The following is a 14,546-nucleotide window of genomic DNA, read 5'->3' on the forward strand; positions in this document are numbered from 1 at the left end:
CTGGCTGCTTGAGTTTTGGCCATTATTAATAAAACGTCTATAAACATCCATGTGTGGGATTTTTGTTTTTGGAGATAGCGTCTTGCTCTGTTGCCCAGGCTGGAGTGTAGTGGCAGATCTCAGCTCACTGCAACCTCCGCCTCCCGGGTTCAAGCGATTCATGTGCCTCAGCCTCCCTAGTAGCTGGGATTACAGGTGTGCACCACCACACCTGGCTAACTCCATGTGTGGGTTTTCATATGGACACAAATGTTCAGCTCCTTTGGGCGAATGCCAAGGAGTGCTATTGTGGATGGTATGGTGAGAGTACGTTTAGGACCTGCCAAACTGTCTTCCCCAGTGGCTGTGCCATTTTGCCTTCCCACCAGTAATGAATGGGAGCTCCTGTTGCTCCTCATCCTTGGGCCTTTGGTGGTGTCAGTGTCCTAGATTTATCCACTTACAGGTGTGTTTTACTTTAATGTTTGGATCTTTATTCACAAAGAACCAACCTTCCAGACAGACTGAGTGAGTGGGCTCCCTTTACTTTTTCCAGGGCCCAGCTGTCCCCCTCCTCAATACAGTTCTTGCCCCAGAGCCAGACACCCTTGCACCAAAAAGCGTCACACACAGGGACAACCCAGCTACACAGACCCTAAGGTCAAGGTCCATGCAGGGAGGTGCACGGGGCCCTGCAAGCCAGGAAAGCTGCCCACCTCACAGCAGCTGCACCCACCTCCCTGCTCACCCGCCTGGGACACAGAGCCCCAGCGTTGGCAGCTCCTCGTGAGGGGACAGAGATGGCTCAGGTGGGCCCACCCTGGTCCCTGGGGGAACTGGGGGCACCCACTTGCGTCCAATTTCCAAGCTGCAAGGGAGCTCAGCGCCTGCTTTCCCCGAATGCTCTCTGGGACTCCGCGTTTCTGCCCTCAGCAAAGCCAAGGCTGAGCACCACAGGCCTGCTCAGAGGGAGGAGCCGGCCCGCGGGACAAGGAGCAAGGGAGGCCACCTCCAACCCGCAGAGCCGCAGCCGCCCCCACGCACCCCCGGAACCCACGCCGCCCCGACGCCAAGCGCGGCGCGCTCTAGCCGCGGGCACTCGCTGGTCGCGTCGCGGCCACAATGCAGCATGAGCGCCAGGTGGGCGGGCGTCCCACGCAGTCCAGAAGTCTGACCCTCCACGGAGGGGCATTTTAATAACCGCCTGTACACATCCAGACACGACAACTAAATGCCACACGTGAGCCTGGAACATGGGGACAGCTACAGAAACACTTGGGACGGGTGACAAAACTGTGATGTGAGCGATGATGGGGATAATATTCCTCCACAGTAAACGTCCTGGTTCTGATCACTGCACTGCGACATCGTAGGAGAACATCCTCTGTTCAGGAAATACGCTGGAAAGTACTTCGGGGCTACGGGGCCAGCGTCTCCAACCGCATCTCAAACGGTTCCGAAGCAACGCGCGTGCACAGCGATACACACGGAACAAATTTATGGGCAGCGTCAGCGGCCAGGCATTCGGATAAAGGGTCCATGGCCGTCCCTGTGCTGTTCTTGCAACTTTCTCTAAGTTGGAAAGTATATCAAAGTTTTTAAATTACTAAAAATCTCCCAATAGGTTGGACATAACCCAATAGGTTGTTCTCCTCTTGGCGCGGAGAACAAAGCCCAGGTTCTTCCCCCGGGTCTCTCCGTGGCGGCCCCGCTGCCAGCTGCGGCTTTGCGCCTGTCCGCGCCCGCCGGTGCCCGGGCTTGCTTCTGAGCCTGCCGGCTCGCGGTGGGGCTCCGCTGCGGGCAGGGACGCGGGTCCCAGAGGGCATTCAGGGAAAGCAGGCGCTGAGCTCCCTTGCAGCTTGGAAATTGGAAGCACGAATGAGCGGCTCGGTGCCGGCCGGAAATGCTAGTGCTTGCACGTGGGTGTCAGAGCCGCCTGGGGGCCACGCCTTTATTAACCATTGCATTATCCCCTTAAGCGTCCTGCGCGCCAGGCTCGCCCACACCAGGGCCTCCCGGGCCTCCCTCCCTGCAGGTTCAGGCTCTCCCCGGGGAGGCTTCTGCCGCAGCGTCAACATTCACGCTGTCCTCCGACTGTGGGGGGAGAAGGGCCGGATCCCGATCCCGGGACAGAGCAGAGGGAAGCTTGGGGCCAGACTTCGTGGAGCGGAGAGTGTCCTGTGAGGACACCCTCAATGAGGACCCCGAAGAGATCCGAGAGCCCTCGAGTGACTGCGCCAGCGACAGGGCCCGGGAGCCTGCGCGCGACGCGGTCAGGGACGGGATCCGGGATCGCACCTTTGAAGTGGCCAGCGATGGGACCGTGGAGTCCATGACTGATAGCACCAACGAGGGGACCCGGGAAGCCTCGCGCAACGGGACCACGGACGGGGCCCGGGAGGCCGCGCGCGACGAGCCCACGGACGGGGTCTGGGAGGCCGCCCGCGACGGGCCTATGGGGGCGGCTAATGACCCGGGGCGCGAGATGGGCTGGGAGGAGGCCGGCGGCTCCCAGAGCGGCGGGCCTCCGGGGCCCCTGCACAGCCAACCGTGCACACGCGCCAGGTCCCGCGTGTCCTCGTGCTCGCGGTGCAGCTGCTCGCGCTGTTCCAGCAGCTGGCGCCGCGTGTCGTGCAGCAGCTGGGTCCGGCGGAGCAGCTGCAGCAGCTCCTGCCGCAGGCGCCCGTTGTCCGCCTTGATGGCCTGCGTGTGCGCCACAAGCGCGCGCGCCGCCTCCCGCTCCGCGCGCCGTGCCAGGGACTGCACGCGCTGACGCGCCTCGCGCTCGAAGGCCGCCTTGTCCTCCAGGAAGCGCCCCTTCACGCGGTGGAGCAGCTGTGTGTGCTCCACGCGCATATGCAGAAGATCGCGCTCCAGCGCCCGGATCCGAGCCAGCTGCTCCAGTTGCAGCACCTGCGGCGTGGGCGCCGTCAGCTCACCCCCACCTAGCCCCGGGCCCGGCCGCCAGCCCCGCCCCGCCGCACCCCGGCCGCGGGCGCGCGCACTGGCCTTGTAGGGCTGCAGCTCCTGCACCTGCCGCGCCATCTGTGCCGCGCGCGCCTCCATCTCCAGCAGCTGCGCGCGTACCCCGTCCTCGCGCCGGTGGTAGAGCGAGGCCAGTTCCGCCCGCTGCCAGTGAATCTGCGCCAGGTCCACGCGGTTCTGCTCGTCCAGCCGGACGATGGCGTTGGCGCAGCGCTGCGCACGGGCGCTCACGTAGCTGGCGTAGAGCCGGTTCTCCTCGCACAGGCGCAGCGCCTCGCGGTCCAGGAAGGCGTTCTCCTGCAGCACCTGGTCCACGCGCTCCTCACAGGCGTCCAGCTGCTCCGAGAGCAGCGCGTGTTCGCGTTGCAGATACTGCGCCCGCTCAGACAGCGGCTGCTCGGAACCTGCGGCCGCCGCACCCCCTGGCTGGCTCCCCGCGCTCGGCCCGCGCTTTTTCTTGGGCGCCATGGATTGGTGCCTGGACCACCAGGACTGGTGAGGGCAGCGACCCCGGCCCCTTCCCCAGCTTAGCCCTTCCTCTTACCCGGCCTAAATATTCGAGGCCCCAGGCCTAGAGGTGGGACGCGTCTCAGGGTCACGAGGCTTTCGGGGAGGCAGATCGGGGCTTTGGGTCTCGGGGGTCAGGGCAGCTTTGCCAACCTTCACTCGTGGCTCCCGCTGGACCTTGGCTGTCCGTCTCGGTGCGGTCAGCATTAGTAATGTTGCTGCTCGGCGGGCACGGTCTCTATGGAGACAGAACTTAGTCGTCCTCTCCCACCCCCACCCCGTTACTTGGGCGATGGCCGACTCCTTCATTCCGTACAACTCCCTCCTCCTAAGTTGCCCGCGACTGCTTGTGAATGCGCCCCAGAGACAGGGCCTGAGCTGACAAGACGGCTCAGGCGGACTTCGGACGTGCTTCTGAATCTCCCAGAGCCCAGCAGCGCCCTTGGCCTTCGATTCAGCGATGGGCCTTCTCCCGGGCTGAGGAGCTTCGCCACGTTCCCCCCGCCCCGTTTCCCAAGTGAAATCTCTGCGCTTCCCTGGAGCATTCGCCTCTTCAGGGACCCTTGCTTTCCTTGAGCATTTCGTGATTCCTTCGGTGAGGGCCCCGTGGGAACTGGGGTTCCTGAAGCATGGAGTTCACTGGGCGCCTGGAGAGCGTTTCTCTCTGAAGTTCGTAAACCCGTGAGTGCGGCGCCCGCTCAGCTCATCCGCGGCTCTGCAGCTGGGCAGCTTCCCTTCCCATGTGCCCGGATGGCCGAGGGCATAGGGATCCAACAGGGACTGGCTTTTTCTCCTTTTCTGTTGACTTTGTGGACACAACATTGTTATTGAAACCATCCCTATAAACTTTATTAATCAGGGAAGAAGGGAGGAGAGAGAGGAAAATAAACCCAGCTTGCATTTCGCTCAGCGTTTATGGTGAGGTCGGCCTGCCTCCCAACCCCTTCCTCAGAGCTGTTTGGTGCCTGTGGCCCCAGAATCACACAGACCCTGTCACAAGAGTAGAGGTCCCCATAACTGCTCTATAGGTAACAACTTAAACATTGTAAATGTGAAGTTTTCTATTTGACAGGTCCTGCACATGCATGAAAGGACTGACCCAGCTGGTCTGAAGCACCCCCACCAGGAGCTGGTGCGCCAAAGAATGCAGGGTCCACATCCTGAGGATTTATCCCCTTTTCCCGGCCAATTGATGACCCCATTTTACAGTCCCTCACCCGCCACAATTCCCTTGAAAACCCTAGCCCAGAACTCAGGGACATGGATTTGAAGGTCCCCCCCATCTCCTCGCTCGGTGCCCAGGGATCGGGACACTGTCTCTCTGCTGCAAACTCTGCTGTCTCGATGTATTGGTCGTTACTGCACAGCAGGCATCACAACCTGTTGGTCCTGTAAGATCTGCCTCAGTCTAGACCAGCTGTCCCCAGCTCCCATTCTGTTAGATGCCTCAGGAACAATGTGTGCAGCAGCCTTCGACACACAACTTAAATTGACCCCTATTTTGTGTCTTGTTATCATAGAGTTGAGTTTCTGCCCAGTTTGTCCACACTTGCTGGGATATGGGCAGATTTGAGGATCTTTGACTTGTAGCTTTGTGAGGGACACAGTTTAGAAAACCATGTTTGCACAGAGGTTTGTGGTGGAGACTGTCTGGTGGCTCATGGACATAGCTGGGCTTGCTCTGATCAGCCAACCTGCCTGAAAGGTGCAGCAGGGCCTTTTAAAATTAGGAACACGATTGAGGCATTTTACCCCTTGTAAAAAAATGTATTTTAGGCTGGGGGCGGTAGCTCACGCCTGTAATCCCAGCACTTTGGGAGGCCGAGGCGGGCGGATCATAAGGTAAGGAAATCCAGACCATCCTTGCCAACATGGTGAAACTCCATCTCTACTAAAAATACAAAAAATTAGCTGGGGATGGTGGCAGGCACCTGTAGTCCCAGCTACTTGGGAGGCTGAGGCAGGAGAATGGCGTGAACCTGGGAGGTGGAGCTTGCAGTGAGCCAAGATCACACCACTGCACTCCAGCCTGGGTGACAAAGCGAGACTGTGTCTCAAAAAAAAAAAAAATGTATTTTATAGCTGGGCGTGGTGACTCATGCCTGTAATCCCAGCACTTTGGGAGGCCGAGGTGGATGTCTCACGAGGTCAAGAGCTCGCGACCAGCCTGACCAACATGGTGAAACCCCGTCTCTACTAAAAATAAAAAAAATTAACCAGGCGTGGTGGCGTGCGCCTATAATCCCAGCTACTCGTGAGGCTGAGGCAGGAGAATTGCTTGAACCCTGGAGGCAGAGGTTGCAGTGAGCCCAGATTGTGCCGCTGTATTTCAGCCTGGGTGACAGAGTGAGATTCTGTCTTGAAAAATATTTATATATATTTTATAAGTAAAAATAAGAGAACACAAACTACCAAACAAGGCAGTCTGTAATAGGACATTGTTATAAACTCCTAAACTGCATCTGAATGTTGGCTTTAATATATGGGCTTTTAATATGAAAATGGTGCCTCTCCTTTTACAGAAAATTGAGAAAAGACCACACAGAATCATGAGAAAAACATGAGCCTCCATCCCTGCATCCCTGCAGCAGGGACTCATCTGCCATGGGGGACAGGCTCATGTACAGGGGCCCTTAATGCCCAGTGTTGCCTCTTCTGGTTTCTTGCCATGGCCCCACCCCAGTGCTGTCCACCCCACTACCCTCAGGCCTTGTGTGAGGTCACTGTCCCCATTTGACAGATTGAGAAACTGAGGCAGCAATAGGCAGAGGTCTGCTCACATGGGCCAATCAGGTCCCCCACAGTCTCAGACCCCGTACCACCCCAGGCCACGCCACATCCCGGCTCTGGACTGCTCTTTCCCTATCCCCACTGCACCTGCACCTCTGCACCTGCACGTCTGCCCCTGGAGGGTCTGGGTTGCTCTTTGCCTTTAAATCCCTGGTGAGGTAAGGTTTTTAAGTTTTAAGTTATCCCTGCCTGTGGGTTTCTTGATTTTTCTTTGCTTTAAATCTCACCAATGCCTCCCCACGGAGAGGCCTGGGAGCCTTCTGCTCTCCTCTGTCTGGGCATCCTGGAGGCTTCCTTCTTCCCAGTTATGCAATTCCCACTTCTGCAACCCCTGCCCCACCCACCAACTCCATGGAATAGTTGGGGGAGCCCTGACCCCAGCCCTAGTATAGTCCGGATACTCCTGTCCCTGTGACCACACCCCTGCCCCCCCAGGCCTGTGCCCAGCCCAGCACGTTCACCTCTGCCCTGACCTGGGTCTGGCCACCAGCTGCCCAGCTGCGCCTCTGACCTGTGGGGATGAGGAGCAGGAGGAGACCTTGTTTCTTCTGGGGGGGCCGCGCTGCATGGGGCGATTCTTCGTGGGGAAGTGGGGGGAGTCTGGTCTTGGGGACGGGCTCAAATGCCTCCTCAGGACTCCCCAGGCTTTTCTCTCACTGTGTTAGGAAGGCAGGCGGTCTCTGGGGTTCACCAGGTCCTGCACCGTCCATGGAGACAGAACTCACTTCCTGTGACACAACTCCCACCCTCGGGGGTCTTCCTGGCCCCCTCTGCAAGTGGCATGGTGGTCTTTGTCCCCCCAGGACCCACAGTCACGCCCCCCTCAGACACAGCCTGGCAAACAGGAAAGGCCCTGGGAGGAGGGGCGCCGTCTGCTCCCTGTGAGGCCCTCCCCGCCCACAGCTGGGCCAGCCTCCCTCCTTTCACCACCTGCCCCACCGCCCCGAAGCCGGGCCAGCTTCCCTCCTCCCCACCCACAGCCTGGCCAGCCTCCCTCCTCCCCACCCTCACCACAGCTGGGTTGGCCTCCCTTCCTGACCCCCCACCGCCCCAGCAGCCAGGCCAGCCTCCCTCCCCCACACATCCAGGCAAGCCTCCCTCCTGCCCCCCAGCCCCTTAGGCTGGGCCCTGCTGGGGACCCTGAAGGCTGTAGCACAGGGCTGCCTTGGGTTTGCTCCTGGGGCTCATGGGCTCCCACAGGCTCCCCGGGTGTCCCCCGCCCTCCGTGCCCCTGTCTTTCTGCCCCTGCTGCTTTGCGTGTCCTGCCTGATTCATCTCCTGAGACTGGGGTGAGCCATGCACTGAGTGTAGCCACGGCGGTGGGGCTGTGTGCCTGGCACACTGAGCGTAGCCCTCCCAGCAGCCTCTTTTCCCATTTCACAGATGGAGAAACCGAGGCAAGGTGAGTTGTCCAAAGCCCCCTGGAAATGCTGGGGCTGTGACTTGGACCTGTGAGGGGTTCCTCCCACTTCTCTGCACTCCCTCTGATGGGGTGCCCTCCCCCAAGCTGCTCTGTGCCCTGGGATCAGGACATGGCCAGTGCTGCGACCCTTCCATGCGCCAAGGCTGCCCACCCACCTGGCAAGGCCAGCTCCACCTGTGGAGTTGAGGGTGGGCTGAGCCCACATGGGAGCCCAGGACCCAAGGGGCAGCTCCACTCTGTTCACCTTGTCCCTTGTGCAGCAGCTCAGAGCTGGTGCTGACGGCCAAGAGGGCAAAGGGGACGACGAGCAGGACCACAAGGGACGCCCAGCGGAGCTGCCCACCCCGTGTATCCTCTGGTTGGGGTCAGGCGCTGGGGCCCCAGTCCTGTTTGTTTGGGGGCCCTGGGCCCAACCTGAACCTCTCCTCTGCCCCATATCCCTGGCAGGCCTCCCCGAACCCCCACCCACTGGGGCTGGCTTAGGCAAGGGTGTTTGAGACAAAGACCCTGCCCCCATGGCCAGGTACCTCAGAACCCATGCCAGATCCACTTAAGGCTCTCGGTCAGCCCCGGATGGAAGCTCCAGTCCCAGGCCAGGACATGCATCAGCTCCCACACCCACGGTTGTCCCAGAGAATGCGCTCTGCGCTCCCCCGTCCACACCAGGAGGGCCATGGCTGCACGGCCGCACCTCTGCAGGTATGAGCACGAGGCCCCAGCCAGCAGGCCCTGACCAGGTCATTCCTGATCATCCATAACCAGGGCAGTGGGGGACTGGGGTGTGGTCCAGGTGGGCCTGCATGGGGCCCCTTCAGAGTCATCTACCTCCGTGAGGAAGAGGATGGTCAAAGGAGGGTGTCCAGGGTCCAGAGCCCCTACACAGGCTTCAGTGATGACACCTGCACCCAGCTCCAGAGACATCCCTGAGAGGCAGCCATCAGGGGTGCCCAGCTAAAGACACGCCTCCTTGGGGACCCTCATTTCTGAGTCTATGCCTCCAGATGCATGATCTCAGAGAAAACCACATCCGAAACTGGCGTGTGCCCCCACTGGAGGGGCTCAGGTAAATGACTGGAGTGACCAGGGGGGCTGGGCCTGGGGTACCTAGGTCTGTAGCCTACACTGGAGAAGGAGAGAGGGGAGGCTTGGGGTCCCTGGGTCTATAGCCCAGGCCCAGAGCAGGAGAGAGGGGAGAGCTGGGGTACCTGTACCTCAGGTACAGTATCTGAGTCTGTAGCCCACACCTGGATCAGGAGAGAGGAGAGGGCCATTTTGGAGTCTACCAGGTAGCCCCAGTAGGACAGGGAGAGGCTGTGTATGAGATGGGATGGGTAGTGGGCTGTGGCTGTGACATAGGAGGGGTCAGGATGGTGATACCTTCTCAGACTGTGACACTCAGAGGCAAGGTAGGATCTCAGCCCACACAATGGCACACGGATGGTGCCCTTATGGGAGAGGGTGGGGGTGGTGCATGGGGACTGTCACAGTTTGGGAGGTGGGGGCCAGGGGAGTTCGGTTTCCTGGGTTACGGAATGCTGAGTGTGTGTGAAGTGACAGGCTCCAGCCACACGTTTCACCGGAGGCTGTGATCTGGGCCCCACCCTTGTGGCTTTGGGTCTTCTGGGTGATGACCTCCCCCCAGACCTCACCCATGATTTCCCCATGGATTGGCTAAAAATTCAGTGCAAGGTCCAGGTCAATAACGCACCCGAAATAAAGCTAAAAGTTACAACCGCATGTGACAAAACTTATTGTGACTTAGCCCGGGCGTAGTGGCTTATGCCTGTAATCCCAGCACTTTGGGAGGCCGAAGCGGGCAGATCACATGAGGTCAGGAGTTCGAGACCAGCCTGGCCAACATGGTGAAACCCCGTCTCTACCGAAAATACAAAAATTAGCAGGATGTGGTGGCACGCCCCTTAGTCCCAGCTACTCAGGAGACTGAGGCAGGAGAATCATTTGAACCCAGGAGGTAGAGGTTGCAGTGAGCTGAGATTGTACCACTGCACTCTAGTCTGGGTGACAGAGCAAGACTCCATCTCAGTAAATAAATAAGTAAAATAAATTATAAAAAAACTTATTGTGGCTTATTGTCAGATAAATTTGACTAACAAATGCTGAGAAAAAATAATCTTGACAAAATTTATATCGGCAAGAATATCTGGACAAGGGAAAGTTGGACTTGGTTGAAATAGTGCCCCCAAGAGAAACTACACAATAACAGATTTTTAAAAATCCAACTAGGCCGGGCGTGGTGGCTCACACCTGTAATCCCAGCACTTTGGGAGGCCTCGATGGGCAGATGATGAGGTCAGGAGATCGAGACCATCCTGGCTAACACGGTGAAACCCCGTCTCTACTAAAAATACAAAAAATTAGCCGGGTGTGGTGGTGGGCGCCTGTAGTCCCAGCTACTCAGGAGGCTGAGGCAGGAGAATGGCGTGAACCCGGGAGGCGGAGCTTGCAGTGAGCCGAGATCGTGCCACTGCACTCCAGCCTGGGAGACAGAGTGAAACTCTGTCTCAAAAAAAAAAAAAAAAAAAAAAAAAAATCCGACTAGGTTGGGCATGGTGGCTCACGCCTGTAATCCTACCACTTTGGGAGGCCAAGGCGGGTGGATCACGAGGTCAGGAGTTCAAGACCTGCTTGGCCAAGATGGTGAAACCCTGTCTCTATTAAAAATACAAAAATTAGCTGGGTGTGGTGGTGGGTGCCTGTAATCCCAGCTACTTGGGAGGCTGAGGCAAGGAATTGCTTGAACCAGGGAGGTGGAGGTTGCAGTGAGACGAGATCGTTTCACTGCACTCCAGCCTGGACGACAGGGTGAGACACCATCTCAAAAAAAAAAAAAAAATCCAACTAGGCTGGACATGGTGGCTCATGCCTGTAATCCTAACACTTTGAGAGGCCAAGGCAGGTAGATCACCTGAGGTCAGGCGTTCAAGACCAGCCTGGGCAACATGGTGAAAGCCTGTTTCTACTAAAAGTACAAAAATAAATTAATTAATTAATTAAATTAAATTAAAATTAGCCAGGTGTGGTGGTGGGCGCCTATAATCCCAGCTACTCAGAAGGCTGAGGCAGCAGAATTGCTTGAACCCAGGAGGCGGAGGTTGCAGTGAGCCGAGATCACACAACTGCACTCCAGCGTGGGTGACAAGAGCAAAACTCCATCTCAATAAAATAAATAAACAGATAATCCAACTAGCCTAGGTGCGGCGGCTCACACCTGTAAACCCAGCACTTTGGGAGGCCAAAGTGGGCAGATCACTTGAGGCCAGGAGTTTGAGACCAGCCTGGGCAACATGGCAAAACTCCATCTCTACTTTAAAAAAAAAAAAAAGTCCAGGCGTGGTGGTACTTGCCTGTAATTCCAGCTACTCAGGAGGCTGAGGCAGCAGAATTTCTTGAACCGGGAGGCAGATGTTGCAGTGAGCTAAGATCGCGCACTGTACTCCAGCTTGGGTGACAGAATGAGACTCTGTCTCAAAAATCAACAGCGGCCGGGCCCGGTGGCTCACGCCTATAATCCCAGCACTTTGGGAGGCTGAGGCAGGTGGATCACGAGGTCAGGAGATGGAGACCATCCTGGCCAACATGGTGAAACCCCGTCTCTACTAAAAATACAAAAATTAGCTGGGTGTGGTGGCGCATGCCTATAGTCCCAGCTACTCGGGAAGCTGAGGCAGGAGAATCTCTTGACCCCAGGAGGTGGAGGCTGTGGTGAGCTGAGATCACCCCACTGCACTCCAGCCTGGGCAACAGAGTGAGACTCCATCTCAAAAACAACAACAAAACCCACCCAACTAATGGATAAATCAAATGTCTCCTGGAAAGTGTATATGGGAAATAATAAACCCCAGTGAAAATAACTGCAGTAAAATGAAAAAGGGAAACAGAAAAAGTTGGAAATGGTTTAATTTTGCTGGGTGGAAAACTGATTTAATAATTCAGGGTAGTAACGTTCACTCTAAAGAATTCTTTTTTGCTGACAGTTCACTGGTGTTGGTGTAATTCTGCCTATGGGGCCATTCTCAGAGGCAGAATGACAGGGTCAGGACTTCCTCTCCTTGGGGTTCCCCAGGGAAGGTGAAGAATGGGGGTGCTAGCCTGCCGGTCCTCACCTCTGTTGGCACTGGGGGTGGCTGGGCTTCCTCGCTGCCCCTGGCAGCCGCATCCCAGCCAACCTGAGCTGCTCTGCAGTCTCCGAAGAACCAGCTCTTCTCCATCAGTTCTGCCAAGGCTTCTGCTACCCACTGGCAATTCCTGAATTCAGAACTGTCAGTTGCCTTCCAAGCCTTGCTTTGGGGACATCCTCCATATTCTCATACATTAGAATTTCATTATCTTTCAGTACAAAATTGTTTCTAGTTTACCTTATGATTTCTTTGACTTATTGTTTATTTGGAAGTGTGTTGTTTAATCTTGAAATCTTTGGGGATATTCCAAATATCTTTCTGTTATTTATTTCTAATCCAATTTTGTGGGATCAGAGAACATAATTTACATGATTTCAATTCCCTTTTTTTTTTTTTTTTTTTTTCAAGACGGAGTCTTGCTGTGTCACCCAGGCTGGAGTGCAGTGGTGTGATCTCGGCTCAATGCAACCTCTGCCTCCAGGATTCCAGCGATTCTCCTGCCTCAGCATCCCCAATAGCTGGGATTACAGGCACACACCACCATGCCCAGCTAATTCTTGTATTCTTAGAAGAGATGAGGTTTTACCATGTTGACCAGGCTGGTCTCGAACTCTTGATCTCATGATCTGCCTGCCTTGGCCTCCCAAAGTGCTGGGATTACAGGTGTGAGCCATCATACCCGGCCCAGATTTCAATTATTTTACATTTGTTAAACTTTGTTTTATGGTACTTTGAATGTGGTTTATCTTGCTAAATGTTTCATACACACTTGAAAATAAGGTGTATTCCACCACATTATGGAGGCCTTGTCTTCCGAATGTCCAGTGGTTGCCCTGGATGATAATGTTGCTCAAGTCTACTGCATCTTTATTTTCTGCTTACCTGTTCCAGCAATTACTGACAGAGGAGTGTTAAAGTCTCCGCCTGTAATTGTGGGTTTGATGGTTTCTCCTTTCAGTGATGGCAGGCTTGCTTTATATATATTAGGTGTATATGCGTTCAGAATTATAGTATTCTTGATAAATGGAAACTTTTATCCTAACAAATTATTCTTCTTTATCTCTGGTAATATCCCATGCCCTGGCATATATTTTGCCAGATATTAATATAACTACTAAAGTTTTCTTATGATTAGTGTTTACATGGTATATCCTTTTCCGTCCTTTTTACTATGCCTTTATAGTTGAAGTATATTTATGCCTGGGCAATATAGAAGATTCTGTCCTACAAAAACATTTTTTGTTTATTTTTTGAGACAGAGTCTCACTCCATCACCCAGGCTTGAGTGCAGGGGCACAATCTCAGTTCACTGCAACCTCCACCTCCTGGGTTCAAGCAATTTCTCGTGCCTCAGCCTCTCAAGTAGCTGGAATTACAGGTGCGCACCACCACACCTGGCTAATTTTTGTATTTTTGGTAGAGACGGGTTTTTGCCATGTTGGCCAGGCTGGTCTCAAACTCATGACCTCAAGTGATCCACTCACCTCAGCCTCTCAAAGTGCTGGGATTATAGGCATGAGCCACCATGCCTGGACTCTACAAAAAATTAAAAATTAGCTGAGCACGGTGGCCTGAGCTTGTGGCACCAGCTACTCAAAAGGCTGAAGTGGGAGGATCGTTTCAGCCCAGGAGGCAGAGGTTGCAATGAGCTGAGATCACACCACTGCACCCTAGCCTGGATGACAGAGCGAGACCCTGTCTCAAAAAATAATAATGATAATAATAAGGGGCATATCTTGTATAACTGCATAACATGTAACTATTATATGTATTATGTTTATAATTTTTTTTTGAGATGGAGTTTTGCTCTTGTTGCCCAGGTTGGAGTGCAGTGGTGCCATCTTGGCTCAGTGCAACGTCCACCTCCCGGGTTCAAGTGATTCTCCTGCCTCAGCCTCCCAAGTAGCTGAGATTACAGGCATGTGCCACCGTGCCTGGCTAGTTTTTATATTTTCAGTAGAGGCAGGGTTTTGCCATATTTGGCATGGCTGGTCTCAAACTCCTGACCTCAAGTGATCCACCTGCCTGGGCCTCCCAAAGTGCTGAGATTACAGGTGTGAGCCACCGGGCCTGGCCTATAATTTTACAAACATAATAATTTTGTATAATGAAGGCATATTTGTGTATTTAAATTTTTAAAAAATAAGGTCATATAATCTCCGCCTTTTTATTGGAGTATTTAGACCATTTATATATGTTGTAATAATTAAGAGTGCCAGGCTGGGCGCGGTGGCTCAAGCCTGTGATCCCAGCACTTTGGGAGGCCAAGACAGGCGGATCACAAGGTCAGGAGATCGAGACCATCCTGGCTAACACGGTGACACCTCGTCTCTACTAAAAAATGCAAAAACCTAGCTGGGCGAGGTGGCGGGCACCTGTAGTCCCAGCTACTTGGGAGGCTGAGGCAGGAGAATGGCGTGAACCCGGGAGGCGGAGCTTGCAGTGAGCTGAGATCCGGCCACTGCACTCCAGTCTGGGCGACCAAGTGAGACTCTGTCTCAACAACAACAACAAAAAAAAAGAGTGCCTCTGCCCAGCTGCCAACCATCTGGGAAGTGAGGAGCCCCTCTGCCTGGCCACCGCCCCGTCCAGGAAGTGAGGAGCGCCTCTGCCTGGCCACCGCCCCGTCCGGGAAGTGAGGAGCGCCTCTGCCCGGCCACCAACCGACTGGGAAGTGAGGAGCGCCTCTGCCCGGCCACCAACCGACTGGGAAGTGAGGAGCG

At 55.3% G+C, this 14,546-nt stretch overlaps 1 protein-coding gene across 1 annotated transcript; it reads right to left on the reverse strand.

Moving 5' to 3' along the window:
* Nucleotides 1-467: 467 nt before the first annotated feature.
* Nucleotides 468-4,458, reverse strand: CCDC166 (coiled-coil domain containing 166). The gene is made up of 2 exons (XM_038000032.2): nt 2,989-4,458; nt 468-2,892 (listed from the first exon to the last, which is right to left on the reverse strand). The coding sequence occupies exons 1-2, from the start codon at nt 3,430-3,432 to the stop codon at nt 2,017-2,019; spliced, it is 1,320 nt and encodes a 439-aa protein (XP_037855960.2). The 5' UTR covers nt 3,433-4,458; the 3' UTR covers nt 468-2,016.
* Nucleotides 4,459-14,546: the final 10,088 nt, after the last annotated feature.

Source organism: Chlorocebus sabaeus, chromosome 8 (genome assembly GCF_047675955.1).
Source record: "Chlorocebus sabaeus isolate Y175 chromosome 8, mChlSab1.0.hap1, whole genome shotgun sequence".
In the NCBI taxonomy this organism is placed as follows: Eukaryota; Metazoa; Chordata; class Mammalia; order Primates; family Cercopithecidae; genus Chlorocebus; species Chlorocebus sabaeus.